Raw genomic sequence first — 27791 nt, 5'->3', positions numbered from 1 at the left:
TTCTCCTAATAAAAACATAAGAAAACAAAATCAAAATCTTGATGTTTTACATGTCTGTGTATCGGACATGATGTTCCCCCTTTTTGAAATGCCCTCTGTACCACTACCCCCCAAAGCCCCCCTGAAAATTTTCTCCATACTTTCTTGGGGCATTTATTATATACATCCCATCCCATCTCGGGTATGAAATTCCAGTTCAAAAATTGAAGTGCAACAAAGCAATATAATTTTATTTCACCTAGATTTTTAAAATTTGGATTTCCAGTCTATGAGTTGGGGAATACCAGTAAGTTCATGATGCTCTCCTCTTGCCCCTGGGTTGTGGTTAAATTCTGGGGGAGCCTTCACAGTACCTAAATTTTGGAGATGTAGGCACCCGCTTCTCATACCTTCAGATTTTGGGGTTCTCTTCTAAGTATTTGTCTTGCTTGTAGACATATGATTTTGCTTTTTATGGGGCCTCGCTGGAGCTTGAGAATCTTTCTACGGCTTCCCTTACCACAGAATTATTCCCTCTCTGGCATCTTGCGACCTACCCCCGATGACCTGGCATGCAGATACAAGGTCCTTACATAGGGCCAGGGTTTTCCCCTTTCTTTTACTTTTGTTAATATTTTACTTCTGAAACATTTCCTGTTGATGGGGCAGAGGCCATTCGCTCAGAAAAGTGCCTTCTTCCCGAGCCCAGGCCCCTGCTGGCCACGCCCAGGATTTAACAAGACCCGACTTGCGCCTGGCCAATCGGCAGGGCCCACAGCCGGCTCCTCTCCCCTCACTATTCTCACGGGGGGCACTCGGTTTCCGGTTGCTGCGTCGACTGGAGGTCCGGGTCGGGTTAGCTAACTCAATAAAGGACCCTCTGCTTTTGCATCGGACTGACTCCCTGGCATGGTTTCTTGGGGATCTTGAATTCTGGGCATAACATTTTGGGGGCTCGTCCGGGATCCCCAACACCATGAGGAGGGACTCCCAGTCCGGAGGGCCTGACTGACCGCGGTAGGTCTTTTGTTTGTGTCGTGTGTTTTGTTTTGTATCTATCCGGTGTGAGCTCACTTCTGAAATCTGTAAATGCCTGTAAATGCCTGTAATAATGATCTGAGTGGATGCACAGGATCAATAGGCGGGAGGAGCCGGGGGACGCCCTGGTCCTCCATCTGAAGGGGTATAGCTTTGCTTCCGCGGAGTCGGAAGGTCTGTAGGAAACCCCTTAATCTGAGACAGGCAGGAGGAGTAGGGGAGCTCTCCGATCCTCCATCTGAAGAGGGGAAAATTTGCTTCCGCGGAGTCGGAAGGTCTGTAGGAACCCCTCAATCTGAGAAAAGGCGGGTCGCTCCTGCTGGTTGGCGCGCAGCCATCGTCTAGCTTTCGGTTTTTGCTTCCATGGAGTTGGAAGGCTGTACTTTTTTGGGCCCTTTAGTTGTTTGTGTTTCCGTTTTATTTTGTGGACTTGCTGGATTAATAATTTCAAGGAGATTGGGGGAGGCTTTAGAGCTCCCTCAGGAATGGGGAAGTTGTTAGGAATTGAATGGATTGTTTAAACTGAATAAATGTCTGGTGAAAGTGTGTGAGTGTGGAGGGAGGGGGACTGCCCTCCCCCCTCCTTTGTGTGGCGGTAGGGCGGCCGCCTGAGTGAGGGTCTGTGTAAACAGGTCACCCCCTCCCCAAGTAAATGCGTCTGGGATTTCTATGCACGTGTAAGGAGAAAAGCTGGCTTAAAACTAATGTGCGCACCGTCCGATTTTGGATAGGGTTTTGGGCTAGCGTCTCTTTTCAAATGTGCAGGATAAATCCCAAGCCTAACCCATAATAAAGAACAGTTTTTCCAAAGAGGGAAAAAAAAAAAAAACACAAAAACTGGTCCTTTGTTAATTAAGAAAGCTTTTCTTAATGGAGGGAGGAGATAGTCGCCTCCTGCCTGCAGGAAAATCTTAAAGAATGTCGTCAATTTACATCTGAAAAGACCAGGGAGGCCAAAAACCTGTCTTGCAAGGCTCGAATGTGGTTCTCCAGAGCCGCTTGAAAGTAAAAAGTAATTTGCCTCATGAAAAATCTAGAAAACCCTGCTTTCCTTAAACTAAGGACAATTAAAGGTTATGTCAAAGTCTTTAAAAGGATTTCAGGTAGAAACTGTGGTTTCATACTGATCTTAAAGGGCTCCAGTTACCTTGCCAACTCAGTGTTTGGGAGACCCAGGATATGCCTAAGTTTAACCTAGGTTCTAGATAATGTGTTTACTTAAATATGTATCTTTGTTGTTTAAAATTGTTTAACTAGTGCTAATCACCTAAAAATTAAGGCTAAAAGTTCTAGCTACCTGGAAAGCATGGCCTTGGTGTGATAGGAGGAAAAAGAAATGTTAAATGGATGGTAGACCAGTGAGCTGGGACTGGTCACTAATGGTGAATTGTGAGAAGGGCTGAACGTGGCCTAACTTCTCTTTCCTTGGTACCCCTGAAACGTCAGAGGGTACTTCTGGCCTTGGTTTACATTGAATGATTCTTTCCTTCCTCTTTAACTTTTGGGGGATTGTGTGAATGGATTAATGGCTTCTAGATGGCATTCACCATCTCTGAGACTTCCAGAGAGAAGTCAAAACTCGAACTGGCTACACAACTGAAACTGATTTGTTGGTATTTTGTGGTATAAATGTGGACCGTTTCTATCTGGATGAGACATAGGTCAAAAGTCCTGTCCTAGGATGTGAGAAAGGGAGGCCTCCACATCTGTTCCTGTCTGCTCAAGATCCCAAGACTGTAAAGGTACTTGTTCACTAAAAGGGTGTAAATGTTTATTTGATGTTTGTATGTCTACTTGGGTATAATTATTTGTTCATATAAATGTGGAAGTATATTCTGTGCTAGGTTGGGATTTTGGAATTCTGGGGTAGATTTAAAAGGTATTTGTGGCTTTTCTAATCTGATTGGGACATTTAAGGGTGGGGCTCACAGTTCCTCAGGGCAGAGATTCCATGGGCCCTTCCCCCTGCCTGTGCTGAATTAAATAATGCAGGCCAGTGTCATTTAGCTTGCTGGTTAAAGGAAAACAATGGGCCTTAGAATCTGTAAAGGTGGGCGGGAATGAAGCTGGTCTAATGTACTGAAAGGGTTTAGTACCTGTTGCTGCTAGCAAAGGAGGGGCTGATACCCACTTCCAGCACACTCCCTTGAAAGAGGCCTGGTTGCTGCTCTGCCAAAAAGGGAACTGGTAGAAAGACAAGAAAGCAGAGCCCTGTAACTGATAAACAGGGTTCCATCAGGACTTTGAAGTTCTCCAAGAGAGGAGGACTCTTTCCTTGAGAGGGCTCCAGAGGGCGCACGAGGACATTTGGTCGCGCCTCCGCGCCATCTATGGGACCAGCCCAACCCCAACTCCTCATCAGCACAGACCAGGAGATTGGGTCTACATCAGAAGGTACTGCTGGGAGACCCTAGAGCCACGTTGGAAGGGTGTGGTGCTGAAGACCCCCACCGCTCTCAAGGTAGACGGCGTCACGACCTGGGTCCATCCGGAAAGACTTCATCACCAAATAGAGCGTCGATCGAGATCCACGCAACCCGCTCAAGCTCAAGCTACGGCGTTCTCGACCTGCGTGATGCTGGTAACATTAAATAGATTTAGATAATGCCTGCGCCTTCATGGACACGGCTCCAAAATGACAAGGACAATTCATAGGATCACATGTCTAGTATCATGTTTTATTGTATTGATATGTTATATTGACCTTTGGCAGGTTTGAATGTATGTTGGCTGTCCTGGAAGGGAGCTGTGTGGGGTGACCCCCAAAAGTAAAGGGTGTCTAGCTGCCAAGAGGACAAGTGCCCAACTGGGCAGGGAAGGGTGCCCATCAGGTTTTGGTCTCTGTTGAGAGACAGCTAACAGTTGACAGCCTGTAATACTGTCTTGTAGGCCTGAGTCACCATGCCCATGTCAGGGGTAGTAAAGCTGGAAAAAGCCTGTTTAGACTAGAAAGTCCGAGGCATGGACCAACAATTACTGTTTTGTTTTAAATCCATGAAAAGAAATTAGCAAGGAAAGTCAGAAAATCTTAGAGTAAATCAGTATGTTTTTCTCCTTATGTAATTCCTCCAAAATCTGGCAATGCTAAGTAAGTACGTTTCTTTGCATAGATTCAGTAAGACTGGTGCCTAGTAGTGGTTTTATTAACGGAAAACTTTGACTGGAGTATCATGTTTTAAAGAGCCCTATCTGAGCTCTAAAGACTTGAAGCCACTAAGAATGCCACGAAGAAAGCCTGGTATCCTGCCTGGGAGCCCTGAAGACAGCTGGCGCTGGAGCGTCAGGCCCATGCCCTACCATCACTGGCGGTTGGTAAGAGTAGAAGGGGAGCAGTAAAGATGCCTCTGCATCCCTGCAGAACCCCCTCACACTCTGGGCCGCAACGAGTAGGAGGGCTACTGAGATGGGCCTTAAAGCCTGGAGCATGGGCTCAGGTGGAGTTGCTACAGGTGAGAGATTCACCTAACTCAGCAGATACTGCAGGCAGGCCTGATGGCAGCTGGATGGCTTGGCTTCCTGGCCCTACGGGGCACATTAAGGTTCAACCATGAAATTCCAGCAAAGGTAGTCAGTTACCATTCTTGTTGTGTTTATGCAAACATCAGGACAGTAAATAAATTAATCTTTATTTGGCTTTTTAATAGCCATGGAGGAATTTTAAGAAGAAAAATCCTATTTCAATAGAAGTTGTTAAAGCTAAAATGGTTTCTTTCCCTTCCACCGGACCATTTGTTAAGTGTATAAAATAGTTCAGTTGATAGTTCTGTGAACTCACTACGGGCCCCTAGCGACAGTGAAATAGAAGTGCAGTCCGTCTCATGATTGAGCCGGAAGTTCCAAGACAAGGGGGGAATGATGGGGCAGAGGCCATTCGCTCAGAAAAGTGCCTTCTTCCCGAGCCCAGGCCCCTGCTGGCCACGCCCAGGATTTAACAAGACCCGACTTGCGCCTGGCCAATCGGCAGGGCCCACAGCCGGCTCCTCTCCCCTCACTATTCTCACGGGGGGCACTCGGTTTCCGGTTGCTGCGTCGACTGGAGGTCCGGGTCGGGTTAGCTAACTCAATAAAGGACCCTCTGCTTTTGCATCGGACTGACTCCCTGGCATGGTTTCTTGGGGATCTTGAATTCTGGGCATAACACTGTCTTGTGAAATTTTTGCCTCAGAGGCATCTAATACATTTACTTAACGGGTTGAGACTTTTAATGGACTTAAGTGACATACTAGTAAAAGCTAAAGACTTTCAAATTCTTTCAGCTAAGTTCTTTCCCATCCCTACCCTTAAGGGAGGGTAGAAAATGGCCAGTAGCTCCTAAACCCGAGGGCGCTTTTTAACTTGAAGATGTTCCCACCCCTAACTCTGCATAATCAACATTTGTTTTTTAAAACGATCACAGGAAAGTAAGCTCGAATATTCGAATCTCTCAATAGTGGGCCTGGGCAGGACTCGCTCAGTCGCCAACATTTTTTTTCACTAGCATGCCGGGCCTCCTTCCTCACTGGCCGCGGCGCGGCGTTCCCCTTCCCGCAGGGTTCCTCTTTTCCTAATTCTCCCTCTCCCGCCGCGCTCCTCCTCCCAGCCCCGCCCCTCTCCACCTCCAAGCCCCGCCCCTCTCCACATCCCAGCCCCGCCCCTCTCCACCTCCAAGCCCCGCCCCTCGCCACTCCCAACCCCGCCCCTCTCCACCTCCCAGCAACCCCCCTTGTTGTGCTCCATCTCCCAGCCTCGCCCCTTCCCTTCCCGCCCCAACTCCCAGCCCAGCCGCTCACCTCCCGCCCTGCTCCACCTCCAAGCCCCGCCCCTCCACTTCCCAGCCCCACCCCTCCCCCACCCCCGCTCCCCCCTCCCAGCGGCTTCCCTCTCCTCTCGGAATTGTCCCCAGTGCACAATTATCCGTCCACCTCCCAGCAGCTCCCCTGCGCTCCTGGCGTCCTCCCCTTCCCTGCCCTCTCGTGGGTCCCGCACTGTCCTCCCCTCTGCATTTCTCCTCAGGGTCCCGAGGACCTGCACCCCTCTGCTTCCGTCGTCATAGTGGTTACGTCTTCTCTGCGCCGGAAGGAGAACCGCGAACACTTTTGGAATTATGGCGGCGGTGGATATCCGAGGTAACCCGTGCTGTCAGCCTTCGTTTCTTGCTGGTCGGGTCTGGTTTGGGGCTCTCTAGCTCGCGGGGCAGGGGTCAGGCTCCTTTGTGATGTCTCCCAGCTCTTTCTGTGGACGACTCAAAGCCTCACTCCGGCGAAAAGTAGCCTGGTTTTCCCCGCTTCGCGGTGTCTCTTAGAAGCGTGGAAGCCAAGGCTTGGGAAGGTTGGGGTTGAGCCCTCAGACCGCAGTGCTGTTTCACACGCATGTTTCTGCGGTGAACGTCGGGGCTGCCGGTGAAGGGATGGCCTGTGGGCAGGGTGGGAGCTGGGGTGACCGGCCGGCGGGACTCGGTCCACCCCTGGGGACTTGGCGTCGCGGCTGCTTTCTTTCTGACATCGCGCCCCCGGCGCCCCTGAGCTTGAACCCCGAAGATTTTCTTCTGTAAGTTTTATGTTTGAGTCTGCAGTACCTCCCGTCAAACACCCAGCAGTGACGGAGGGGTCGTGTCTTTTTTCCCGCTGAACTGCCAAGGCACTCAAATATTGGCCGACCGGTGAATAGATACAGGGAGGCGCGTGCCCCTGTCGCTGGCGATCTCGGGAGGCATGAAGCTATACATGCATCCTCTTCTCTGCCCACCTCCACACCCCGTTTCAGTGAATTTGAAAACCGAACCGAACCAAACAAAAAAAGCCTAGAAGTTGTGCTCTGGTATTCCCGCGAGGGAGCCAGCCGGAAGGGCGATTGAAGAACAGCTGAGGCGTGGGAACCTGGTTCCCAACAGGCCGGGTTCCCCCAGGCCGGGAGGAGGGATCCTGGAAAAACTCAGCGCGGAGCGCCCGCCATGATCGTTACCTTTTCGTGCGGCGCTGTCTCCACAACACTTCCTGCGCTTGCAGAAAACGCTCCAGGTGGATGTGTTCTCGCTCGAAACGTTGTGGTCCTCTTTCTTAAAGGAAGTGTGAGTTTTTGTACCTGGGTGCAAGCTGAGATTCAACCCTTCCCCACCCCCCAATCAGGTGAAAGAAAAAGGGCTTTCCTCAAATAATGTTTTAACTATCGCCCTGGCCGGTGTGGTTCAGTGTGGTTGGAGTATCCGCCGGTGCACGGAAGGGGCGCGGGTTCCATTTCGGTCAAGGGCACATACCCGGGTTGCAGATCCGATCCCCGCCTTGGTCGGGGGCGGTGGGGGAAGCAGCCAAAATTGATGTCTCTCTCTCACATTGATGTTTCTTCCCCCGCCCCGCCCCTCCTTCTACTCATTTCTAAAAACCAATGGAAAACAGTATCCTCTGGTGAGGATTAACAAAAACAGAAACCACTCAAGATGCTTAACTGCAAGATGCTTCAAATCATTTCCATGAGGGTTGTTTTCGTAGATACTTGATTTTTATTGATTTGAGAGAGAGAGAAGAGAGATCGAGATTTGTTGTGCCACTTACTTACACATTCATTGGTTGATTCTTGTATGTGCCCTGACCAGTGGTCTAATGTGCAACCTTAGTGTATGGGGACAACACTCTAATCAACTGAGCCACCTGGCCAGGGCTATATATACTTGATTTTTTAAAGGGAAATGTTTGAGATCCCTTTTTCTATATTAACCAAAGTGGATGGAGTCTAGCATGCTTATTACAAATATATTCTCATTTTATAGTTATTCAAAATGTCCAGTGATCTTCAGCATTTCTGAAAAACACTTTTAAGTATTTGTCTTTCATATAAGTTAGGCACTTTCGGTGCCTAATTTTATCACTTGCTGATTGTTAGAGAGCTGTTTGGGGACCATGTCGCCATGCACCCTTGCTACTAAATAAAAAAAGAAACATTTAGTTCAGACTGTTTTCAGATATTTGGCTTTCATACTGTTTTACTTTTTATTTGGATTTGTTAGAGTCTTTGCAAAGGCTCTGACGTGGGAGCATGCCTGGTGTGTTAGAGGACCAGCATAGAGGCAGGTATGGCTGAGAGAGAAGGAGCAAGGAGGTGGGAAGAGATGAGGCCAGAGAGATAATTGGAGGATTGCTCCTTATCTTCCTATGCATTGCCATTGCCTTCCACTAGGTTCTCATCACCTCATGCCCATATGGATTGACTCTCCATAATTGTTGGTAGGGGGGATTGTCACTAAACATTCATTTGTTTCTATAGATTATTTTCTTTCTGGAAATGATCTGTAATATTTTAACAATTTATTGTCAATGTGTACTTAGTATGACACCAAATATACGTAGTTTCCACTATGTAAGTGATAAAGAAACCTAAAATTTTCTTCTACAAATGCCCTTGACCGGAATCAAACCTGGGACCCTTCAGGCCACAGGCCAACACTCTTAGTTTTTCATTAGGAAATCTGTCTTTTTATTTTTTGGCTTTTTATATATTTGGTTATGGCATGATCCATTTATGATGAACCATCTTAATAGTCTCTACTGATTATTTGATCATTAACATACTTCATCTACTTATTTCCTTGGTTTTATAATGCACACAGCACATTTTACCTTTATACACTTACTTTTTCTCATTTGATTCGTTTTGCTCGGAACTGCTTGTCACCTTGGGTTAAGTCTAACTTCTTCAAAGATGTCAGAAGCAATTACAGTATAGGAGAGGTTGAGGTTTTAATAGTTCCTTCTTCAACCAATATTTATAGGCATTTTAATGTTCTTGACTCACACCTATTGGGATTTAGTATAGTTAGTGGTGTGAAGCATCATTGCAGCCAGTAGCTAATAAAACTCATTAATTAAAGATGTCTAGCTCTATTTTACCATGCCTTTTTTTTTCTTTGTGCATTTTGAAAATTTTCAAATTTAATTCTGTTCTAAAATATGAAATTGTATGACATGTAATTAAGGACATTGTACTTCTCACTTGCCCTTTAACTTTTGCATCATCTCATCTATCATAATAACTTTCTAATTTATTTCTTGGTCCCTAATTGGGAGGTTGCAAACTGGTGACTCTGGATGTGTTTTCTTTGGCATGCATGTTGTTTGAAAACTTTTCAATTAGTTGCCAACATATAAAAACTTAGGATTTCTAGTTTTTTGAAAAATCTCTTTAAATTTTAAGTCCTATACTTCTCTATCTTATCAAATTATCATTGAAACATAATATATTTTTATATTTTCTCACCTTTGTATATGCATTCTCTCTGCTTAGAATTGCTTTTGCTCCTCTTTTTCCAGCTTGATCCTCTATTCTTTAACATACTAGGGGCCCAGTGCACAAATTCATGCCCCTTGAAAGGAACTGTGGGCCTCAAGGCTGCGGTAGACACAGGGGTGGGTGTTGGCCCGTTATCCGCAACCCCACTCAGCCCCTCCCACGATGGCCCCCAGTCCCCTGTCTGCAGGCAGCCCCACTCCTGCCGCCGCTGCTCCCACACGTTGATGGTGCCGGCCCTGCTCACACCCACTGACGGCGTGGAGCAATTGGGGCTAGCGCCAGCAGCGGGTGCAAGCAGGGCCAATGCCATCAGTGGGTGCAAGTGGCAGCTGCTGCCCTGATTGCCCCCCAGGAGCAAGGGGAGGTGGAGAAGCCCTCAGGGGCAATCAGGGCCAGCAGCTGCCGCTCGCACCCACTGACATTGTCGAGTAATCAGCGCTAGGTGCCAGTAGCGGGTGCAAGTGGTAGCTCCAGCACTGGCAGCAGGTGCAAGCAGGGCCAGCGCTGGCAGTAGGTGTGAGCGCCAGGCAGGTGTGAGCACCGGGTAGGATGACGGCGCGCGGGAGCAAAGAATTTTCAGTAACCACCAGAGGCTTGCCCCATGACAGCAACTGGCGCCCTGCCTTGATCTGGCGCCCCGCTCACCTGCTCCACCATCCTGCTGCGGCCGACACACACCATGTTCTGCTCTCTGCTGCCTGCTGTCGACGCCCGCCATCTTCCACGCGTGCCCTCTGGTGGTCAGCACGCACCACCTGGTGGTCATAGTGATTGGTTGTTCAGTTGTTCCACCATTTGGTTTATTTGCATATTAGCCTTTTATTATATAGGATAGGATAGTGCTAAAACCCTCACCCCATAAAAAATCATTCCAGTTTCCTCAGGTAGGGTATTCTGCTCCCTCCACTGTGCTCTCATAACACATTTATTCATACTTTTATTATAGCACTTGAGTTATTGCTTTCTTGTGTACTTGTCTCTTCTGTTAGACTGTTGAGAGTATGTAAGTTAGGATCCATGTCTTCCTTTTATTTATAGTGCCTACAACATGAGATACATAATATTTATAGGATTAGATTTTTTTCTCTTTTCTCACCTTTTATTATTTTGTTTCTTTCTTATAGATAATCTACTGGGAATCTCTTGGGTTGACAGTACATGGATCCCCATTTTGAACAGTGGAAGTGTCCTAGATTACTTTTCAGAAAGAAGTAATCCTTTTTACGACAGAACGTGTAATAATGAAGTGGTCAAAATGCAGAGACTAACATTAGAACACTTAAAGTAAGTTATTGTAAGAAAGCAGCATCTTGGCCAACTAGAGATTCTGCAGTGAACAGTTCTTTCAAGCTGTGGATCGTGAAATACGGAGTAGAAGTTTTGGAAGAACTGGAGTTTTGTTTGGGTTCATAACAAGTTTTGATTGGCAAAGGAATTATTAGTAGTCATTTGTTGCTTAGGAAGTCTTTACTGTAATAACTTTATACATTACTGTCCAATTAAACTATAGCTATGAGGTTTAAATGTAGATCTGATGAGCAATGCAACTGTTTTTCTCAACGTAGTAACTATACTTATTGTCTACATGTAATTTAGTGTTTTTAGTAGGTGTATAGTAGATTTATCTTTGTATGACGAAAAATTTTAGACAGACTTATACAAAGCAAGATTCTTCAGACTTAGGACGTTAAGAATTTATTACTGTTATAAAAGTTTCTGAAACAACTGTGTAATAAAGTGTGTGTGTGTGTTTTTTAATCTGTCAGCAAACATTAGGGGGAATTCATGAAATTAAATTTCTGTGGTATTTTAAATAACTGTTGTTCAGAAGAAACAAATATTTATAACTATTAAGACAACTTATTGTTTTAAACATAATCTGCCAGATAAAAAATGCAGTGGGGCAAGAATAAGGTTTTTGATATTTTCTAGTTGGGTAGAATATATAGTTGACATATACAGTCAAGACATGAATAGCCTTCACCATGTATACTTTTATATTTTACATATATTTATAGATCTCCCAGGTCAAGAAGCATCATGGTATTTTGGTTGCCTTTTTAAAAAAATACATATTTTTTTATTGATTTCAGAGAGGAAGGGAGAGGGAGAGAGAGATAGAAACATCAATGATGAGAGAGAACCATTGATTATCTGCCTCCTGCACACCCCACACTGGGGATTGAGTTTGCAACCTGGGCATGTGTCCTGACCGGGAATCAAATCATGACCTCCTGGTTCATAGGTCGATGCTCAACCACTGAGCCACACCGGCTGGGCTTGGTTGTCTTTTTTGAAACATGCTCTTCAGTATACTTTCATGATGAAAATTTAAGTTCATCATGAAATTTTATAAGTACATTTTGTTTAAAAACCAAATCTTTACCTGTATGTGATTACCTTCGAAAATAGCCAATTTTATTAAACAGCCAGGTTTTAATATCAAACACAGGCAGTTTTAATTCTACTTACAGTGTTGTTATAATTTTATATAATAATTTGAATGTTCTACAGAATTGTTTATAGGGCATTCATAGATCTCTGGATGTCTGTGTTCTATTTTCATTCAGTCAGATGGTTGGAGTGGAATACATCCTTTTACATGCTCAAGAGCCCATTCTTTTTATCATCCGAAAGCAACAGCGGCAGTCCCCTACCCAAGGTAAAATGTGTAAACTTCAGGCATTATTTTTTTCTTAAAACACCATGATTTATTTACTTTCTGAGCTATACAGTTGGTTTTGTTTATTGGTTTGTTTGTTTGTTTTCTTGGGTTCTTTTTTGGGCATCCCCAAGACAACATATATATGTTCAGTGCTTTACCAGGGGGACTCAGCAGACTCAGCATATAGTTAGTCATGTGTAAATTTTGTTAGGGCAACACAGTAAGAATACCCAGCCAGATCAATAAGGGAAAAAGCCATATTAAGTGGGATCTGTAGTTGTCTGTCCAGGTGTAAACTTTCTATGCTTTCCTCTCTGTGAGGGGCCACACCAAGTATACCCTCCAGCAGTGAAATGCAGCTCCATGTGTGTATGTCTGCTCAGGAAACTCCATTTGAGACTCTGAGTCCAGATTTTTAATGAGGTCTAATCATGTAGACCTCTTATGCCTGCTAAAATTCCAGAGCCTTAGAAGGAAATCATGTTTGCACTATAATATTGTTTGTACAAATTGTCTAGGCAGGCTGGTATGGTAGACATAGCTTTATCATTTAGGAACCATTTCAAATGGAGTTCCACTAGTCACATGCTTGGACACCAGGGGTCTCCCAGCATGCCCAGGGGCAGCTCTGCAAGCACTAATAGAGCAACTCGCTATATTGAAACCTTGTCTTCCTGTGAGCACAAGTGTTGGGATTCCAACTGAGCCTCGAACATTCCAAGTAACTTTCTTTTCATCTCAGACCACTGAGTCTAATTCTGTTACAAAATACATGGTAAGTGCAGTTGTACCAAATTCTTAAAAGGTCAGTTGAAAACCCTCATTGACACATTCAACCACAAGTCTTACCTGGTTTATCTAACCACACAAAAACTTGCCTTAGAAATCAGACTGAAGAGTATAGAATGCAGATTTGATTTTGAATGATAGCATTAGTCACTTACTTCCAAAGGTGACCAGCTACATCTCCTAATTTTAAAATCCCTCATCAAGACATTTAGTAACAACCTTGGTATTGATTCCAGAGAATGACTTGTTAAAGAAGTTCTAGAATCAAGAACTTAAATTTAGTTTAAAAATCTAGAGTTTTGGTCCAGAGAAAAAGAACCTTAGCCCTGGCCCATGTGACTAAATGGGTTGGGACATCATTCTGTACACTGATAGGTTGTGGGTTCGATTCCTGGTCAGGGCACATACCTAGATTGTGGGTTTGATCCTGGTTGGGACGTATACAGGAGGCAACCAATTGATGTTTCTCCCTTCCCCTCTCTAAAATCAATGAAAACATCCTCGGGTGAGGATTTTAAAAAAAAGAGAACCTTAGAACAAAGGCAAGACCATGGATAAGAGTTCCATGGTGAGAGGGTTCAAGTTATAGAAGCTATACAAGGTGGCACCAGCCTCGCTAGCAGCTGTTTTATTCCTTAGGACTCAGGACGGGAGCACAGAGACAAGCTCAGCACATCTGTTATCTTCACGCTAGGCTGTAAATCTCTTGCTGTAAGGTCTTATTCCCCAAAGTGTGGTTGACTGACAGCAACATTGGATCACTTGGGAACTTGTTAGAAATGCACTATGCCTACTGATTAAGAATCTGATTTTAACAGGATACTCAGGTGATTCACTGCTCCAGGGCAAGAGTTGACAAAATTTTTTCTGGGAAGGTCCACAGAGTAAATATTTTAGAGTGTGAGGCTCATGGTTTCTGTGACAACTATTCAACTAGCAGCTGTAGATAATAATGTAAATGAATGGGTGTGGCTGTTTTTATAATATAACTTTACGAAAACAGGAAATCTTTTTAAATATATTTTTTATTGATTTCAGAGAGAAAGAGAGGGAGAGAGAGAGAAATATGAGTGATGAGAGAAAATCACCAATCAGCTGCCACCTGCATGGCAGGCCCTGCCTTAAGTTTTTTGTTTTTTGTTTTTTTTAAATATATTTTATTGATTTTTTACAGAGAGGAAGGGAGAGAGATAGAGAGTCAGAAACATCGATGAGAGAGGAACATCGATCAGCCGCCTCCTGCACATCTCCCACTGGGGATGTGCCCGCAACCCAGGCACATGCCCCCGACCAGAATCGAACCTGGGACCCCTCAGTCCGCAGGCCGACGCTCTATCCACTGAGCCAAACCGGTTTCGGCCTGCCTTAAGTTTTAATATGAGAAAATGTCAACTTTTAGTTGTTCTTTTTATAGAAATCTATTTAGTAGTTTGTGTACATGGCTGTATTCATAAATGGTTTTTTCCCTTCTACTGCTTTAGTTATCCCACTGGCTGATTACTATATCATTGCTGGAGTGATCTACCAGGCACCAGACTTGGGATCAGTTATAAACTCTAGAGTGGTAAGTGTCTTCACATTATTTAAACACTAAAAACATTTACTTGAGCGACCTTGCTTTCAAGAATCAAACACAGCTGCTTGTGTAAGTCAGTATAAAGTGTTGGGTATTAGGGTATTAAAATGTTTTGAGCATTATTAATGAGAAATTGGGAATTCATTTTCTTTCTACAAGCTTACTGCGGTGCATGGCATTCAGTCAGCTTTTGATGAAGCTATGTCATACTGTCGATATCATCCTTCCAAAGGGTATTGGTGGCACTTCAAAGATCATGAAGAGCAAGGTAGGTCGGACACCTAGACCTTCTGAAAACATTTTTTGGTATCTGAGAATAAATCTGTTTTCTTCAAGTAAACAGCTATTGATGATTTCTAGGTGTGTTTTACTTCCCCTTAGGAAGATTCTTCATAGGATTATGACATTGTCACAGCTACTATTTATATAAATAGATGTGGTAATAATAGCTTTCCCGTAGGAACAGATATACATTTCATTGTTAGGTAAATGGTAATCTTTGATAAGTAGATTCAAGTTTTTAAAATATTTGGAGCATGCAGAGAAAATCAATGATGAGGACTGAGCAATGGTGATATTTCTTGTTTACATAACTATAGAGTCATCTTGAAATCACGAACCTGAATCTCCCAGTCTTAAAACTAGGGGAGATGCTCTTAGAGCCTTATTCCCAGGTGACCAGTCTGTTTTTTTATTTTTCCATGTTATCATCTGTTGTGATGCCAGGTTCCCCAGTTTCTGTAGCTGTTAGTATGCTACTCATTCTACACCATATTTTACCTAAGTACTAGAAGTGTGTCTATAGCAGAATACCTATAGTCTGTATTTCCTTCTCTGAGAAATAGCAATTCAGCATAAATTACTAATGGAAAAGTAGCCTTTAAATAGAATTCAGGCTTGTGTCATGAATGGTCTCTCAGATACAGTTTTTTTTTTGTTTTTTAATATATTTTTTATTGATTAAGATATTACATATGTATCCTTATCCCCACGTTACCCCCCCCCCCCCCACTCATGCCCTCACCCCCCCGTTGTCCGTGTCCATTGGTTAGGCCTATATGCTTGCATATAAGTCCTTTGGTTGATCTTTCCCCTTTACCCCCACCCTCCCCTACCTTCCCTCCAAGGCCCAACAGTCCAATCAATGCCTCTCCATCTCTGGATCAGTCCTTGTTCATCAGTTTATGTTGTTCATTATATTCCACAAATGAATGAGATCATGTAGTATTTATCCTTCTCTGACTGGCTTATTTCACTTAGCATAATGCTCTCCAGTTCCATCCATGCTGTGGCAAATGGTAAGAGTTCCTTTTTCTTCTTCCTCTTGTTAAAGAATACCTTTCAGCATTTCATATAATGCTGGTTTGGTGGTGATGAACTCCTTTAGCTTTTTCTTATCTGTGAAGCTCTTTATCTGACCTTCTGTTCTGAATGATAGCTTTGCTGGATAAAGTAATCTTGGTTGTAGGTTCTTGCTATTCATCACTTTGAATATTTCTTGCCACTCTCTTCTGGCCTGCATGGTTTCTGTTGAGAAATCAGCTGACAGTTGTATGGGTACTCCCTTGTAGGTAACTGACTGTCTTTCTCTTGCTGCTTTTAAGATTCTCTCTTTGTCTTTTGCTCTTGGAATTTTAATTATGATGTGTCTTGGTGTGGTCCTCTTTGGATTCCTTTTGTTTGGGGGTCTCTGCGCTTCCTGGACTTGTAAGTCTATTTCTTTCACCAGGTAGGGGAAGTTTTCTGTCATTATTTCTTCAAATAGGTTTTCAATATCTTGCCCTCTCTCTTCTTCTGGCACCCCTATAATTCTGATGTTGGTACGCTTGAAGTTGTCCCAGAGGCTCCTTACACTATCTTCATATTTTTGGATTCTTTTTTCTTTTTTGGTTGGGTATTTTTTGTTTCTTCGTATTTCAAATCTTTGACTTGATTCTTGGGATCCTCCTGTCTGCTGTTGGATCTCTGTATATTATTCTTTATTTCAGTCAGTGTATGCTTAATTTCTAGTTGGTCTTTTTTCGTATCCTCCAGGGTCTCACTAAATTTATCGGCGGTTTCTAGAAAGTTCTTGAAAAACCTTATAAACGTGGTTTTGAACTCTATATCCAGTCGTTTGCTTTCCTCCATTTCTGTCATTGTGACTTGTTTCTTTGTCTCCGCATTTTTTATGCTTCCCTGTGTTGGTAGAGTGGTTTTGTGTGCTAGGTGTCCTGTAGAGCCCAGTGGCTCAGACTCCCCAGTTACCTTAGGTGGACACTCTTGGTGTACCCCCTTGTGGGCTTTGTGCACAGTATTGTTGTAGTTATGCCTTGATTGTTGTAGGATCACTGGGAGGAATTGACTTCCAGGCCAATTGGCTGTGAGAATCAGCTGTGTCTGCAGTGGGAGAACTTCTGTGCTGAAGACACCCTTCTGGGGCAAGACTTGCTTCAGTGGGGCTTTGGTGCTCACTGAGCCTGCCCCCTGAGTGTGTCCCTTATGGATCTGAGGAGTTGTAATCTGGATGGTCCCACTCTGACCACTGGGTACACTGGCTCTTGGATCTAAGGAGGTGCTAATTTAGCCTCTGCCTGAGGTTACCCAGCAGGGGCTACGAAGAGAACTGCAGATTCCCCTTCCTTTGTTTGGAGTTTGGAGGTGCCCAGATGAGGCCCAGCTGTGAAGCAATGCAAGCCGCTGTGGGGCCTTGGGCCTTCTCTTGGAAGCTCTGGGTCTGTCTGGCCCAGCTGCAATTTGTTAGGTAATTTTCAGGTTGCAAAGGGCCAGGGCATTCATATGCAAAAGCCTCTGCCACAGCCTGGGTGGGGCGGGGTCTCAGGGAATCAAAGGGCGGAGCAAGCAGCTATGGCTCATCTTCAGCCCTGCCCTAATGGGCCACGCGTCTCAGTGTCCCGGTAATCGCTGCAAGCACATCTGAGGGAAAGCCGCCCTCAAGTTCCGAGTTCTGCCTGCTGCCAGACAGTCCAGTTTCTCCCCGTATGACTCCTGGGTCCCCAGAGACTTCCCGGAACCGGAGTTCAGAGCAGTCGGGAGCTTGTGACTCCCTCCCGATTCAAAAAGATAGCCGCTTCCTCAGGTGCCAGCCCCTTCTGCGCGCACATGCGCACGCGAGCCTCCGTACCTCTGCACTTTACTTTTGCAGCTCCTCTGGGTCTCAGGGTGCTTTTCTCTTTCCTTCTAGTTGTAGAATTTCCACTCAGCCAGCATTCCTGTAGTTCTGGATGATGTCTGTTTTGTCTTTTCGTTGTATTTTTGAAGTTGTTGTGGGAGGCAGCACTTTCCAGTGTTTACCTATGCCGCCATCTTGGTTTCTCTCCCCAGGCTTATCTCAGATACAGTTTTATTTATTCTTAATAGTAGTTGCAGGTTGCAACATCAGATGTAGGAAAGTTTACATTAGTTAAATAAACTTCTCCTAAGAGCTCTCTGCCCCTACCCTAATGAAATGTTTGGAGTGAAACTTATCTGGAACCCTTCATTTAAAGATAGTCTCCCAATATATATCCCTCCCAAGGGAAATTCTATGTCATTAATTTCAGAATTTCTCTTGTAACTTCTTTCTTGTCTTAAGGACCTTCTGTTTGGTTTGTCCTGGGTTTTTTTCAGTGATTTATAGTCTTCATTATTGAGAATGGTAACTTGGGGAATTTTTGAAAGTTGCATTTTTCATTTGCACTTATTAGGATTCATGGGAAAAGACCATTTAATACACTTAAAATATACACAGGATAATTTCAAACAAATAATCTGGATTATGATTTCGGTAATTATGGAAAACTTTAGCTTTAAAATTCTTTTTTCTATCCATGCTTATATACTAATTTTTTTTTTTTTCAATTACAATTTACATTCAATACTATTTTGTATTAGTTTCAGGTGTATGCATAGTGGTTAGACAATCATATACTTGACAAAGTTAAAACTAAAGTATCTTTAAAAGACATCAGCTTTTTATTTATTTATTTTTAAAATACTTTTATTGATTTTTAGAGAGAGAGGAAGGGAGAGGGAGAGAGAGAGAAACATCATGTGAGAGGGAATATCAATCCATTGATCAGCTGTCTCCTGCACGCCCGTGTCAGGGATTGAGCCCGCAACCTGGGCATGTTCCCTGACCGGGAATCGAACCAGTGCACTGGTCAATGCTCCATCCAACTGAGCCACACCAGCCAGGGTGACATCAGCTTTTTAAATGCTAGAATGTTAATAACTTCATTTAAGAGGGAGAGTTAGAATACTTCTGTGTATATGCTCAGTTTAACTTGTTTGGGAGATTATGTTTTAACTAGCAGCCATGAAAAATAATGAAGTCTGAGTATATTCATGGTGGATAAAAATTTGTAAAATATAAAACACCAAACTGGGCAGTATTTTGATTTGGACTTCATATTTTAACAGAAAAAGTTAAACCTAAAACCAAAAGGAAAGAAGAACCAAGCTCTATTTTCCAGAGGCAACGTGTGGATGCTTTACTACTAGACCTCAGACAAAAATTTCCACCCAAATTTGTGCAGGTAATGAGAACATGTGTGGTAAATTTGATACTGTTTCCTGGCATGTTTATTTTTATTTTTAAGTTATTTTTAGAGAGAGAGAGGAAGTGTGGGGGAGAGAGAAACATCAATTTGCTGTTCCTCTTATTTATGCATTCATTGGCTGCTTCCTGTATGTGCCCTGATCAGGTATCGAACTCCAAACCTTGGCATGTCGGGATGACGCTCTAATCAACTGTGCTTCCTGGTCAGAGCCTGGTATATTTGTTTTTAATTGAGAATTGTTTCAGATGTGACGGGCTGCAGTTTGCCTTTTAATAGTGTACTCATCAGAAACCTTATGTTCATAGAAAAATACTTCTTTTCCCTCTATACTTCCCATACCCACCATCTTTAAAAGTCAGATGGTTCATCCACACTTCATTGTACTTTTTTCATAGCTCATATCCCCTAAGCAAATAAGTCTCCAAAGTCTTGAAAGGCTCCATTTTCTCTTCCATTGGAGTCTACTTAGCAGATATTTGTAAATCATGTAGCCTGGATGCAGAGACAGAGGGTTTTGTAGGTGTTCAGGGTTATTTATATTTGACTCTTGTTCTAGTTTTAGATTTGTCTTTTTTGAAACAGGCGAAAAAGAAGTAGAAAATGATAAATTTACTTTTTATGATACATACAGTGGTTCCTCTTCACGTAGTCATCTATAATGTAATTTGAATGAAGGTGTAATTTAATAAGAATTTTGAAGTAAAAAAAAAAACAACTTTGCTAACTTGCCTGTTTCCTTCTACTTCTCCCCACTCTCTCTTTTGTTTTCTCTGTTTTTAATTATAGCAAAAGTCTGGAGAAAAGCCTGTCCCAGGTATGGTTCATCTGATGTTCTTGCTAAACTTGAAATAAGACCAAACAGCCTGTTTAACTCAGTAACAACTTAGCATATGAGATGAGCTACTGTCATTTGGTCCTTCTAGATCAGGGGTGAGGAACCTTTTTTTCTGTCAAGGGTCATTTGGATATTTATAATATCATCTGAGGACCATACAAAATTATCAGCTTAAAAATTAGCCTGCTATATTTGGTCAGACATTTAATTAACTCACCCCTAATGCCTAATGCCCAAATGATTTCTTGGGACTTACATAGACAGAGGCCGTACGTTCATCACCCCTTTTCTAGATTCTCTCATTGTAGCTTGTTACTCCTAACCTTGGGATTTGCTGAACTGCCAAAAGCCGGGGGGTTTTTTTGTTTTTGTTTTTTAAATATATATGTTTATTGATTTCAGAGAGGGAAGGAGAGGGAGAGATAGAAACATCAATGATGAGAGAGAATCATTGATCGGCTGCCTCCACACCCCACACTGGGGATTGAGCCTGAAACTCGGGCATGTGCCCTGTCCGGGAATGGAGCTGTGACCTTCTGGTTTATAGGTGGACACTCAGCCACTGAGCCAGGCTGGCCAGGCAAGATGATGCCTTTGTGGTAGTGATGTTAGGATTTAAAAGGTGAATCAGAGTGGGAAGAATAGGAATTGAGGAGGTGTGGAAAAGATGAGGTGATTTGAGGTTTGGGGTTCAAATTGTTCAAATTTCAGTGTGGAGAAAGGTCTTCTGGTTCATCATTGAAAAGAGATAATTGACCTATCCATTGAACTGGGATGGAATAATCATGTATACTATCTTATTTAAATGCCATGTGTTTTTGTCTAGTATCACAAATTTGCTTGGGTTATCAGGTTTTTAGACTTGTAAATGGATTCTTATACATCTGCCTGATGAAACAGCTAAATTTAGAACTTGAGATAAGCACTTCTAAAATGAATTGGAAAGAGTTTGAACCGTTCATATTGACTGTTGTCTAAATTGATCTCATCCCTTTATCCTTCTCCCCCTCCAAAAAATAACTCCTTTTGATGGCTAGTGGATCAGACAAAGAAAGAGGCAGAACCTACACCAGAAACTGTGAAGTCTGATGAGAAGGAGACCACAAAGAACATCCAACAGACAGTGAGCACTAAAGGTCCCCCTGAAAAACGAATGAGACTTCAGTGAGTATTGGACAAGAGAAGATTGTAAGACTTCTTGTCCATTATTATACCTCATACTGTGACAGGCTCTTGAACTTTGAAATTCTTTGTCACAACTCTCATTTATATAGAATGTGCTTGCTCTTTAAGAAAGGATATAAGGACCCTCATGCTTTTGAGATGGATATTTGTATGTATCTTTTGTAACCTTTCCCCCACGGACTTGAGCAGCCTCCTCACTCACATGTGTACTGCTTACATATGTTTGAAACCAAATTAAAGTATTTGTCTAAATTACTTTATCATGACTTTTCCCCCTTATTTCTCTCTCTGAAATATTTCCAGATGCATTTTGTAAACACAAAGGATTAAAGCAGTAAATACAAGTTTAGTTTCTTTTTTAGTTGCATATTTCTCAGTATTAAAATAATTCAGTTACTTAACAATTTGAATGGTAAAGAAATGGGAAAAAACTCACTTGCCTATACCATCACCCTACAAATCCTTTAACAGTTTTGTGAGTTTTCTTTGTCTTTTTTTTCTATGAATATTTTAGAAACCAAAACTTGTAATTATTCTGTTCATATAATTTTACTTTATCACATTATTATGTCTGTTGTAAGCACGTCTCCATGTTTACTTAGTTTTTATAGATTATTTATTTTAATGATTAAATAATTCCTGTGAGTGATTATACATTTTCTTAAACTCTTCTTGTGTTCTACTTAGGTTTTTCCCAATTTGCATTATTTTAAATGAAGCTGTTGTGATTACATTTGTCTATAACGACTTTCTGATATTTAGTCTTTATTTCCTTAGGATAGAGTCCCAGTGGTAGAATCACCAGATTCTTTACTTTACTCCTAGTCCATATTGCCAAGTTATTTTTTCTCAAAAGGTTTGAACCAGTTGTCACTCAGCAAAATATGAAAATACCAACCCCTCCAGAATTTACTACAAAAATGTTTTTTTATTTTTTTAAGTGGTTGAATAATTGCTCATGTTTAACTTTTGCTTTTATGAAATGTCTGATTTTCTGTATTGTGTAAGATTTTTCTTTTAGCTTTGTATTTTGACATAATTTCAGGCTTACAGAAAAGTGTAAAAATAGTACAAAGGATTCCTACATATATATGCCTTTTGCCAAAACTCCTCATATGTTAACGTTTTTCCATATTTGTTTTATTCTTCAATCTTTTCCTGTCCTCTCCCCATCTCAGACTCTCGATGACAGTTGCTATTTTCCTCTCTATGTGTATGTGTATATATAATACACACCTACACACACCTTTTACTTTTGGATTGAGAGTCAATTGCAGACATGATACCCATTTCCCTTAAGTACTTTTGTGTATATTTCCTAAAATCAAGGATATTCTCTTACATAGCTATAGTACAGTTATCAAAAGTAAACTGATATGATACCATTACTACTCTGTAGACCTCATTCATATCTTACCAGAGGTGTCAAGAATGTCATTTACAGCAAAAGAATATCCTGAATTATGCATTGGATTTACTTGTACTGTCTCTTTAGTCTGTTTTAATCTGGAATAGTTCTTTGTTTTTCATGACTTGATATCTAGAGTTTAGGCCAGTTATTTTTTTGAATGTCTCTCAGTTTGCTTTTCTTTGATATATTTTCATGATTAAATGCTGGGAGCCGGTCCATCCTTGCTGTTTCAAGGGACCTGGCATATATGGCATACTGTTCTTAATATGTTTGCTCACCTTCTTGGCACTATGTGTTTTAACCAAGGTCTCCTCTCTGAGAAAGGTTGTTTCCCCAGGTAGGGATTTTTCCCCTGAAGTTAGGGAGGGAATAAAACCTCTTAACTAAGTGCCAGGCGGGTAATTAATCACTTTAACTACGAACAATCATGCTTAAGCTACTTAATCTTTACTCCCTGGAATGGAGATAAGAAACGCCCTAACCTTTGGAATAGAGATTGATAGGATTGGAATCAACTGGTATAAATACAGATGTAACAAGACAGAACTTAGAAGACAGAACCTACACACAGAACTTAGAAGACAGAACTTAGAAGACTGAACCTACACAGAACCTAGAGACAGAAGAACTTCGCTGGAGAGAACATGGCAAAAGATCCTGGACAGAAACTGGCAACAGAACCTAGAGACAGAACCTAGCGAGAGAACCTGGCTGAAGAACCTAGAGACAGAACCTGGCTACAGAACCTGGATAGAACATGGCAAGAGAACCTGACTAGAACCTGGTGACTGAACCTGGCTGGAGAACCTGGACAGAACCTGGCTGGAGAACCTAGTGAGGGAACATGGCTACAGAACCTGGCTGGAGAACCTAGCAAGAGAACATGGACACAGAATCTGGCTGGAGATCCTGACCAGAACTTCGCTGGAGATCCAGACCAGAACTTGGCTGGAGATCCTGGCTAGAGATCCTGGCTAGGCTGCTGATCAACTGAACGCTGTCTCCGTGTCATTCCTTCTTCGCCGACTCCGTCCACACCTTTGGGGACCCCTGGACCTGCTGGGGTTGGACCCCAGCAATTAAATTCACCTCTTGTGCTTTTATCAGGAATCACATGGAAAAGATGCTTGTGGAGACACATGCTATTAATTTGCCTCATTTCTGATGATGTCAGCTTTACTTGGTTAAAGTTACTGTCTGTCAGGTTATTCTACTGTAAAGTTACTATTTTTTTCTTTTGTAATTTAGAGCTATCTTGTGGGAGAAATAGAGGTTTTGTAAATAGCATGGTATTCCTCAAATTTTTTCCTACAAGTTAGCATCCATTGATAATTCTTGCCTGAATATGATGATTGCCAAATGGTGAATTTCTAATTTCAGAATTCCTCTATGACTATTAGTTGGCTTTTTGCTATAAAGATGAGAGTTTTTCTTTCTCCCCTTCATACTTATTTATATCATTTTGAACTTCTAGATTCTTACTTTATTTGATAAGTTGTATTTCTTTACTATTATTATTTATATTGATGCTCAAATTGTCCCAGATTGGGCCATGAGAGCCTCTCCACGCTGATTCCCGTGTCCTTTTGATATGACCCTCTCATTCATTGAGTATTTTCTTTACATTTTGGCACAGTAGGATATTCCACGTTCTTCCCCACCTTGGCCTGGAATCAGCCGTTTCTAAGGTCCCTAGTTCCTTTTGGTGGAGAATGCATTTGGAAATCAAGATTTTTGGGCTAGGTGTGTTCGTTTGCTATTGTATTATTGCTTCTAGGCCCTTTCACCTGACACAGTTAAGAACTAAATACTATATACTTACATATGAGTGAATACACATACGTCTCCACACATACATCTATGTGTATTAAAAGCCATCAATTCACACTAATACCACCAATTCCAGCCCATCACCACAGGGTTCATTCAGTCCTCTTCTATACGTGTAACTCTCTCACATAGGTGAGAATGCTGGTTCCTGTTATCCACAGTATTTTTACTTGCTTAATCCTATAATAACAAAGTAGTTTTAGAATTGCTAACCTGTACCTCTGCCAAAAAGAGACCGCCTAATTAGAGTTCAGAGTTTGCTTATTTCTTTTTATGTTTAGCTTGAAGCTATATAGTTTAGATACTGTGTTTTAAAATTACTTTTGTTCAGCCCAGCTGGTGTGGCTCAGTGGTTGAGCGTCGACCCATGAACCCGGAGGCACAGTTCAATTCCGGTCAGGGCATATATTGGATTGTGGGCTTAAGCCCCAGTCAGGGGTGTGCAGGAGACAGCCAAACAATTATCCTCTCTCATCATTGATGTTTCTATACCTCTCCCTCTCTTTCTCTCTCCGAAATAGATTTTAAAATATTTTACAATGCTAATTACTTAGAAGTAATTTTTACCTTAAAGGTAAATTGCAGCAAAAGAAGTAAAGCTGAGCCCTGACTGGTGTGGCTCAGTTGGTTGGAGAGTCATCCTGTACACAGAAAGGTCGTGGATTCGATTCCTGGTCAAGGCACATAGCCAGATTTCAGGCTCGATCCCTAGTAGGGGGATTTCAGGAGGCAGCCAATCGATTCTCTGTCGTTGATGTTTCTATCTCTCTCTCCCTCTCCCTTCCTCTCTCTGAAATCAAGAAAAACTATATTAGCCCTAGCTGGTTTGGCTCAGTGAATAGAGCGTTGGCCTGTGGACTGAAGGGGCCCAGGTTGCTAGATCCTCAGTGGGGGGCATGCAGGAGGCAGCCTATCAATATCAGTGATTTTCTCTCATCATTGATGGTTCTCTCCCTCTCCCTTCCTGTCTGAAGTCAATAAAATATATTTAAAAATAAAGTAAAAATTATATTAAAAAATTACTTTGGCTCACTTTTTTTTCTCTTCAGTGTGGTTACATTACTCATTTATTAGGTTGTTTGGTTGATTTTATTCTGTTCTGAATTTCATTTTAGTTTTTCCCCTTCATATTAATTTCTGTTTTGTTGTATTGTTTGAGGCATGCGAGATGTTAACTTGGTAATAAATGTCAGAACTGTCAAAAAAGATTCTAAGTATTATGCCCCTTCATCCTCCGGCCCACTCATTTCTTCTGTCTTTTCCACCTCATTCCCTACCCATCCCCTCAAAAATAAGCAATTTAATTATTCTCTAGTTTACCTGTACTGTATTTATTTTACAACAATATATAGGTATATTCTTATTTCCCCTCTTACACAAAAGGCAGCATATTATATAAACTTTTGCACTTTGCTTATTTCCCACTTATTTAAGCATGAACTTTTGACATAAAAATATTAACTCTTTCTTTGTCATACTTGCTTCAAGTATTTTTCCAGCTTAGTTCCTTTTCTTATAACTACATTGCTGCAAAATATCACTTAATAGAAAAGCACACAAAATACTAGAGTACAGCTCATTGTACCTGTGTAACTCAACATTGCCAGTACCTCAGAAACCACTTTATGTTCCCTTCTATTTACAGTGCTTGTCCTTCTGATTCTGATGCCTAATATTTTTGATAATCATTTGTTTTCTTTACATTTTACATTTTAGTGATTGTACTAGCTTATACTTTGGCCAGTTGGGTTTGAGTTCATGCTGTTCTATTCTTTTGTTGCTCTTTGATATTGTCAGTTAAAGAAAAAATCAGTGATTCTGATGGTGTACAATGGTATCCTGTTGAAGCTGTAACAATGTATCCATAAATAAATGTTTTGATTTCCTATTTTTCTTGTCCACCTTTTATTTTAGTTGTATTCACTATAGAAATTTCAAAATATACAAACATATAAACCAAAATGTGAGCGTAAAAGAGAATTTTTATTTCTATTTCAACTAAGTCTAATGTGTTAAAAAGATTTGCTAAGGGCAAGATGTTTAGAAAAACAGTCAATGAAGAGTGGATAAGGCAATTGCAAAAGATTGAGGAGAAATATCAATCTAGATAGAGTGTGCACCTGGATTGCTTTGCGAATGTTTTTAAACCCTCACTGCATTTTAAAGAAACTGAAACCAGAAATATTAAACAATATTTTATGGGAATGACTGGTGTCCTTATAAAAAGAAGTCCAAGTGAAGAGACAAATAGAGAATGTTAAGTGAAGATGGCGGATTGGAGTGATGCATCTGCAAGCCAGGGAATGCCAAAGATTGCATCAAATCACCAGAAGCGAGGAAGATGTGCAGGAAAGATTCCCCTGCAGGTTTCAGGGACAGTGTGACCCTGCTAACACCTTGCTTTTGGACTTCTAGCTTTCAGAACTTTGGGACAATAAATGTCTGTTGTTTTAAACAACCAGTTTGTGGTACTAGTTACGGCTGCCCTAGGAAACTAATAGCAGTGTACATGTGCTCATGTTGCTGTTTTACTCAGATTGCTGGGTCATAAGTATGTCTTTATTCAACTTTAGTTGACAATGCTAAAACATTTTCCAAAGTGATTGTACTAGCTTATACTTTGGCCAGTTGGGTTTGAGTTCATGCTGTTCTATTCTTTTGTTGCTCTTTGATATTGTCAGTTAAAGAAAAAATCAGTGATTCTGATGGTGTACAATGGTATCCTGTTGAAGCTGAAATTTGTATTTCCTGGCTACTGATGATGTTAAGCATCCTTTTGCACATTCAATTTTTTTTTCATCTGTCTGTCTTACAGCATTGGAAAAATTGTTTATATGTTTTGGATAGGAGTCCCTTGTCAGTTACATGTATTGTGTTTAAATGTATCTTCTCAACTCTGGCTTGCCTTTTTACTTTATTAATGGTGGCCTAAAATTTTAATGTAGTTCACTTTCAGTCTTTTCCTTTACTTTTAATGCTTCCCTGTGTCTTATTTGAGATATTTCTCCACATTGAGGTTATAAAGATGTTTAGAAGCTTCATTATTTCACATTTCACATTTAGGAGTACATCCATTTGTTTGGGATTGACCTACAGGTCAATTTAGGGAGAACTGATGTTTTAGCACTATCAAGTCTTCAGGGCCACAAACATGCTGCATTTCTCTATTAAGTTTTCTTTAATTTCTGTCAACAAAGTTTAGCGTTCTCAGCATTTTTTTTTTTTAATAATGTAAATGGAGCCACATTATAATGGAGTCAGGGCTGCCACCCCAGAGGAACTCATAGCACATCTTCTGTCTTAAACCTTTGGAATGTTAAAACAGGGCAGAATAACTTGGAACTGGCTCTGAACCAACAAGTGTGTTTCAAACAATTGTTTGCAGAGATAACAAGAAAACATGACTACTGGACTAAAAATTAAAAATATTGTTTAGAATTAGCATCACTATGTTAGCTTATCTGCACTTACAGAAATTGTAAAAAAATATTTTTTAATTTATTAATTTTATAGAGAGAGAGGAAAGGGGGAGAGCAAGAGAGAAACATCGATTTGTTGTTCACCTATTTAGCCATTCATTGGTTGATACTTGTATGTGCCCTGACTGGGGATCAAACCCACAACCTTGATGTATCTGGTCGTAGCTCTAACCAACTGAACTACCCGGCCACAGCCCCAAATAG

General features: G+C 41.7%; 1 protein-coding gene across 2 annotated transcripts; it reads left to right on the top strand.

Moving 5' to 3' along the window:
• The first annotated feature begins 5862 nt into the window (after positions 1–5862).
• MED6 (mediator complex subunit 6) lies at positions 5863–21127 on the top strand. Of its 2 annotated transcripts, XM_036311494.1 has the most exons (8): positions 5869–6122; positions 10401–10560; positions 11847–11938; positions 14212–14294; positions 14466–14574; positions 18708–18823; positions 19634–19661; positions 20720–21127. In XM_036311494.1, the coding sequence occupies exons 1-8, from the start codon at positions 6101–6103 to the stop codon at positions 20848–20850; spliced, it is 741 nt and encodes a 246-aa protein (XP_036167387.1). In that variant the 5' UTR covers positions 5869–6100; the 3' UTR covers positions 20851–21127. The 2 variants fall into 2 exon arrangements, with proteins under 2 accessions (XP_036167396.1, XP_036167387.1); XM_036311503.1 differs by lacking the exon at positions 18708–18823 and having other exon boundaries at positions 5863–6122.
• The last annotated feature ends 6664 nt before the right edge of the window (positions 21128–27791 follow it).

This window comes from Myotis myotis, unplaced genomic scaffold (genome assembly GCF_014108235.1).
Source record: "Myotis myotis isolate mMyoMyo1 unplaced genomic scaffold, mMyoMyo1.p scaffold_m19_p_1, whole genome shotgun sequence".
NCBI classification, from domain to species: Eukaryota; Metazoa; Chordata; class Mammalia; order Chiroptera; family Vespertilionidae; genus Myotis; species Myotis myotis.
The sequence above is the reverse complement of the archived record's forward strand: the minus strand, read 5'-3'. Positions and strand labels throughout refer to the sequence as shown.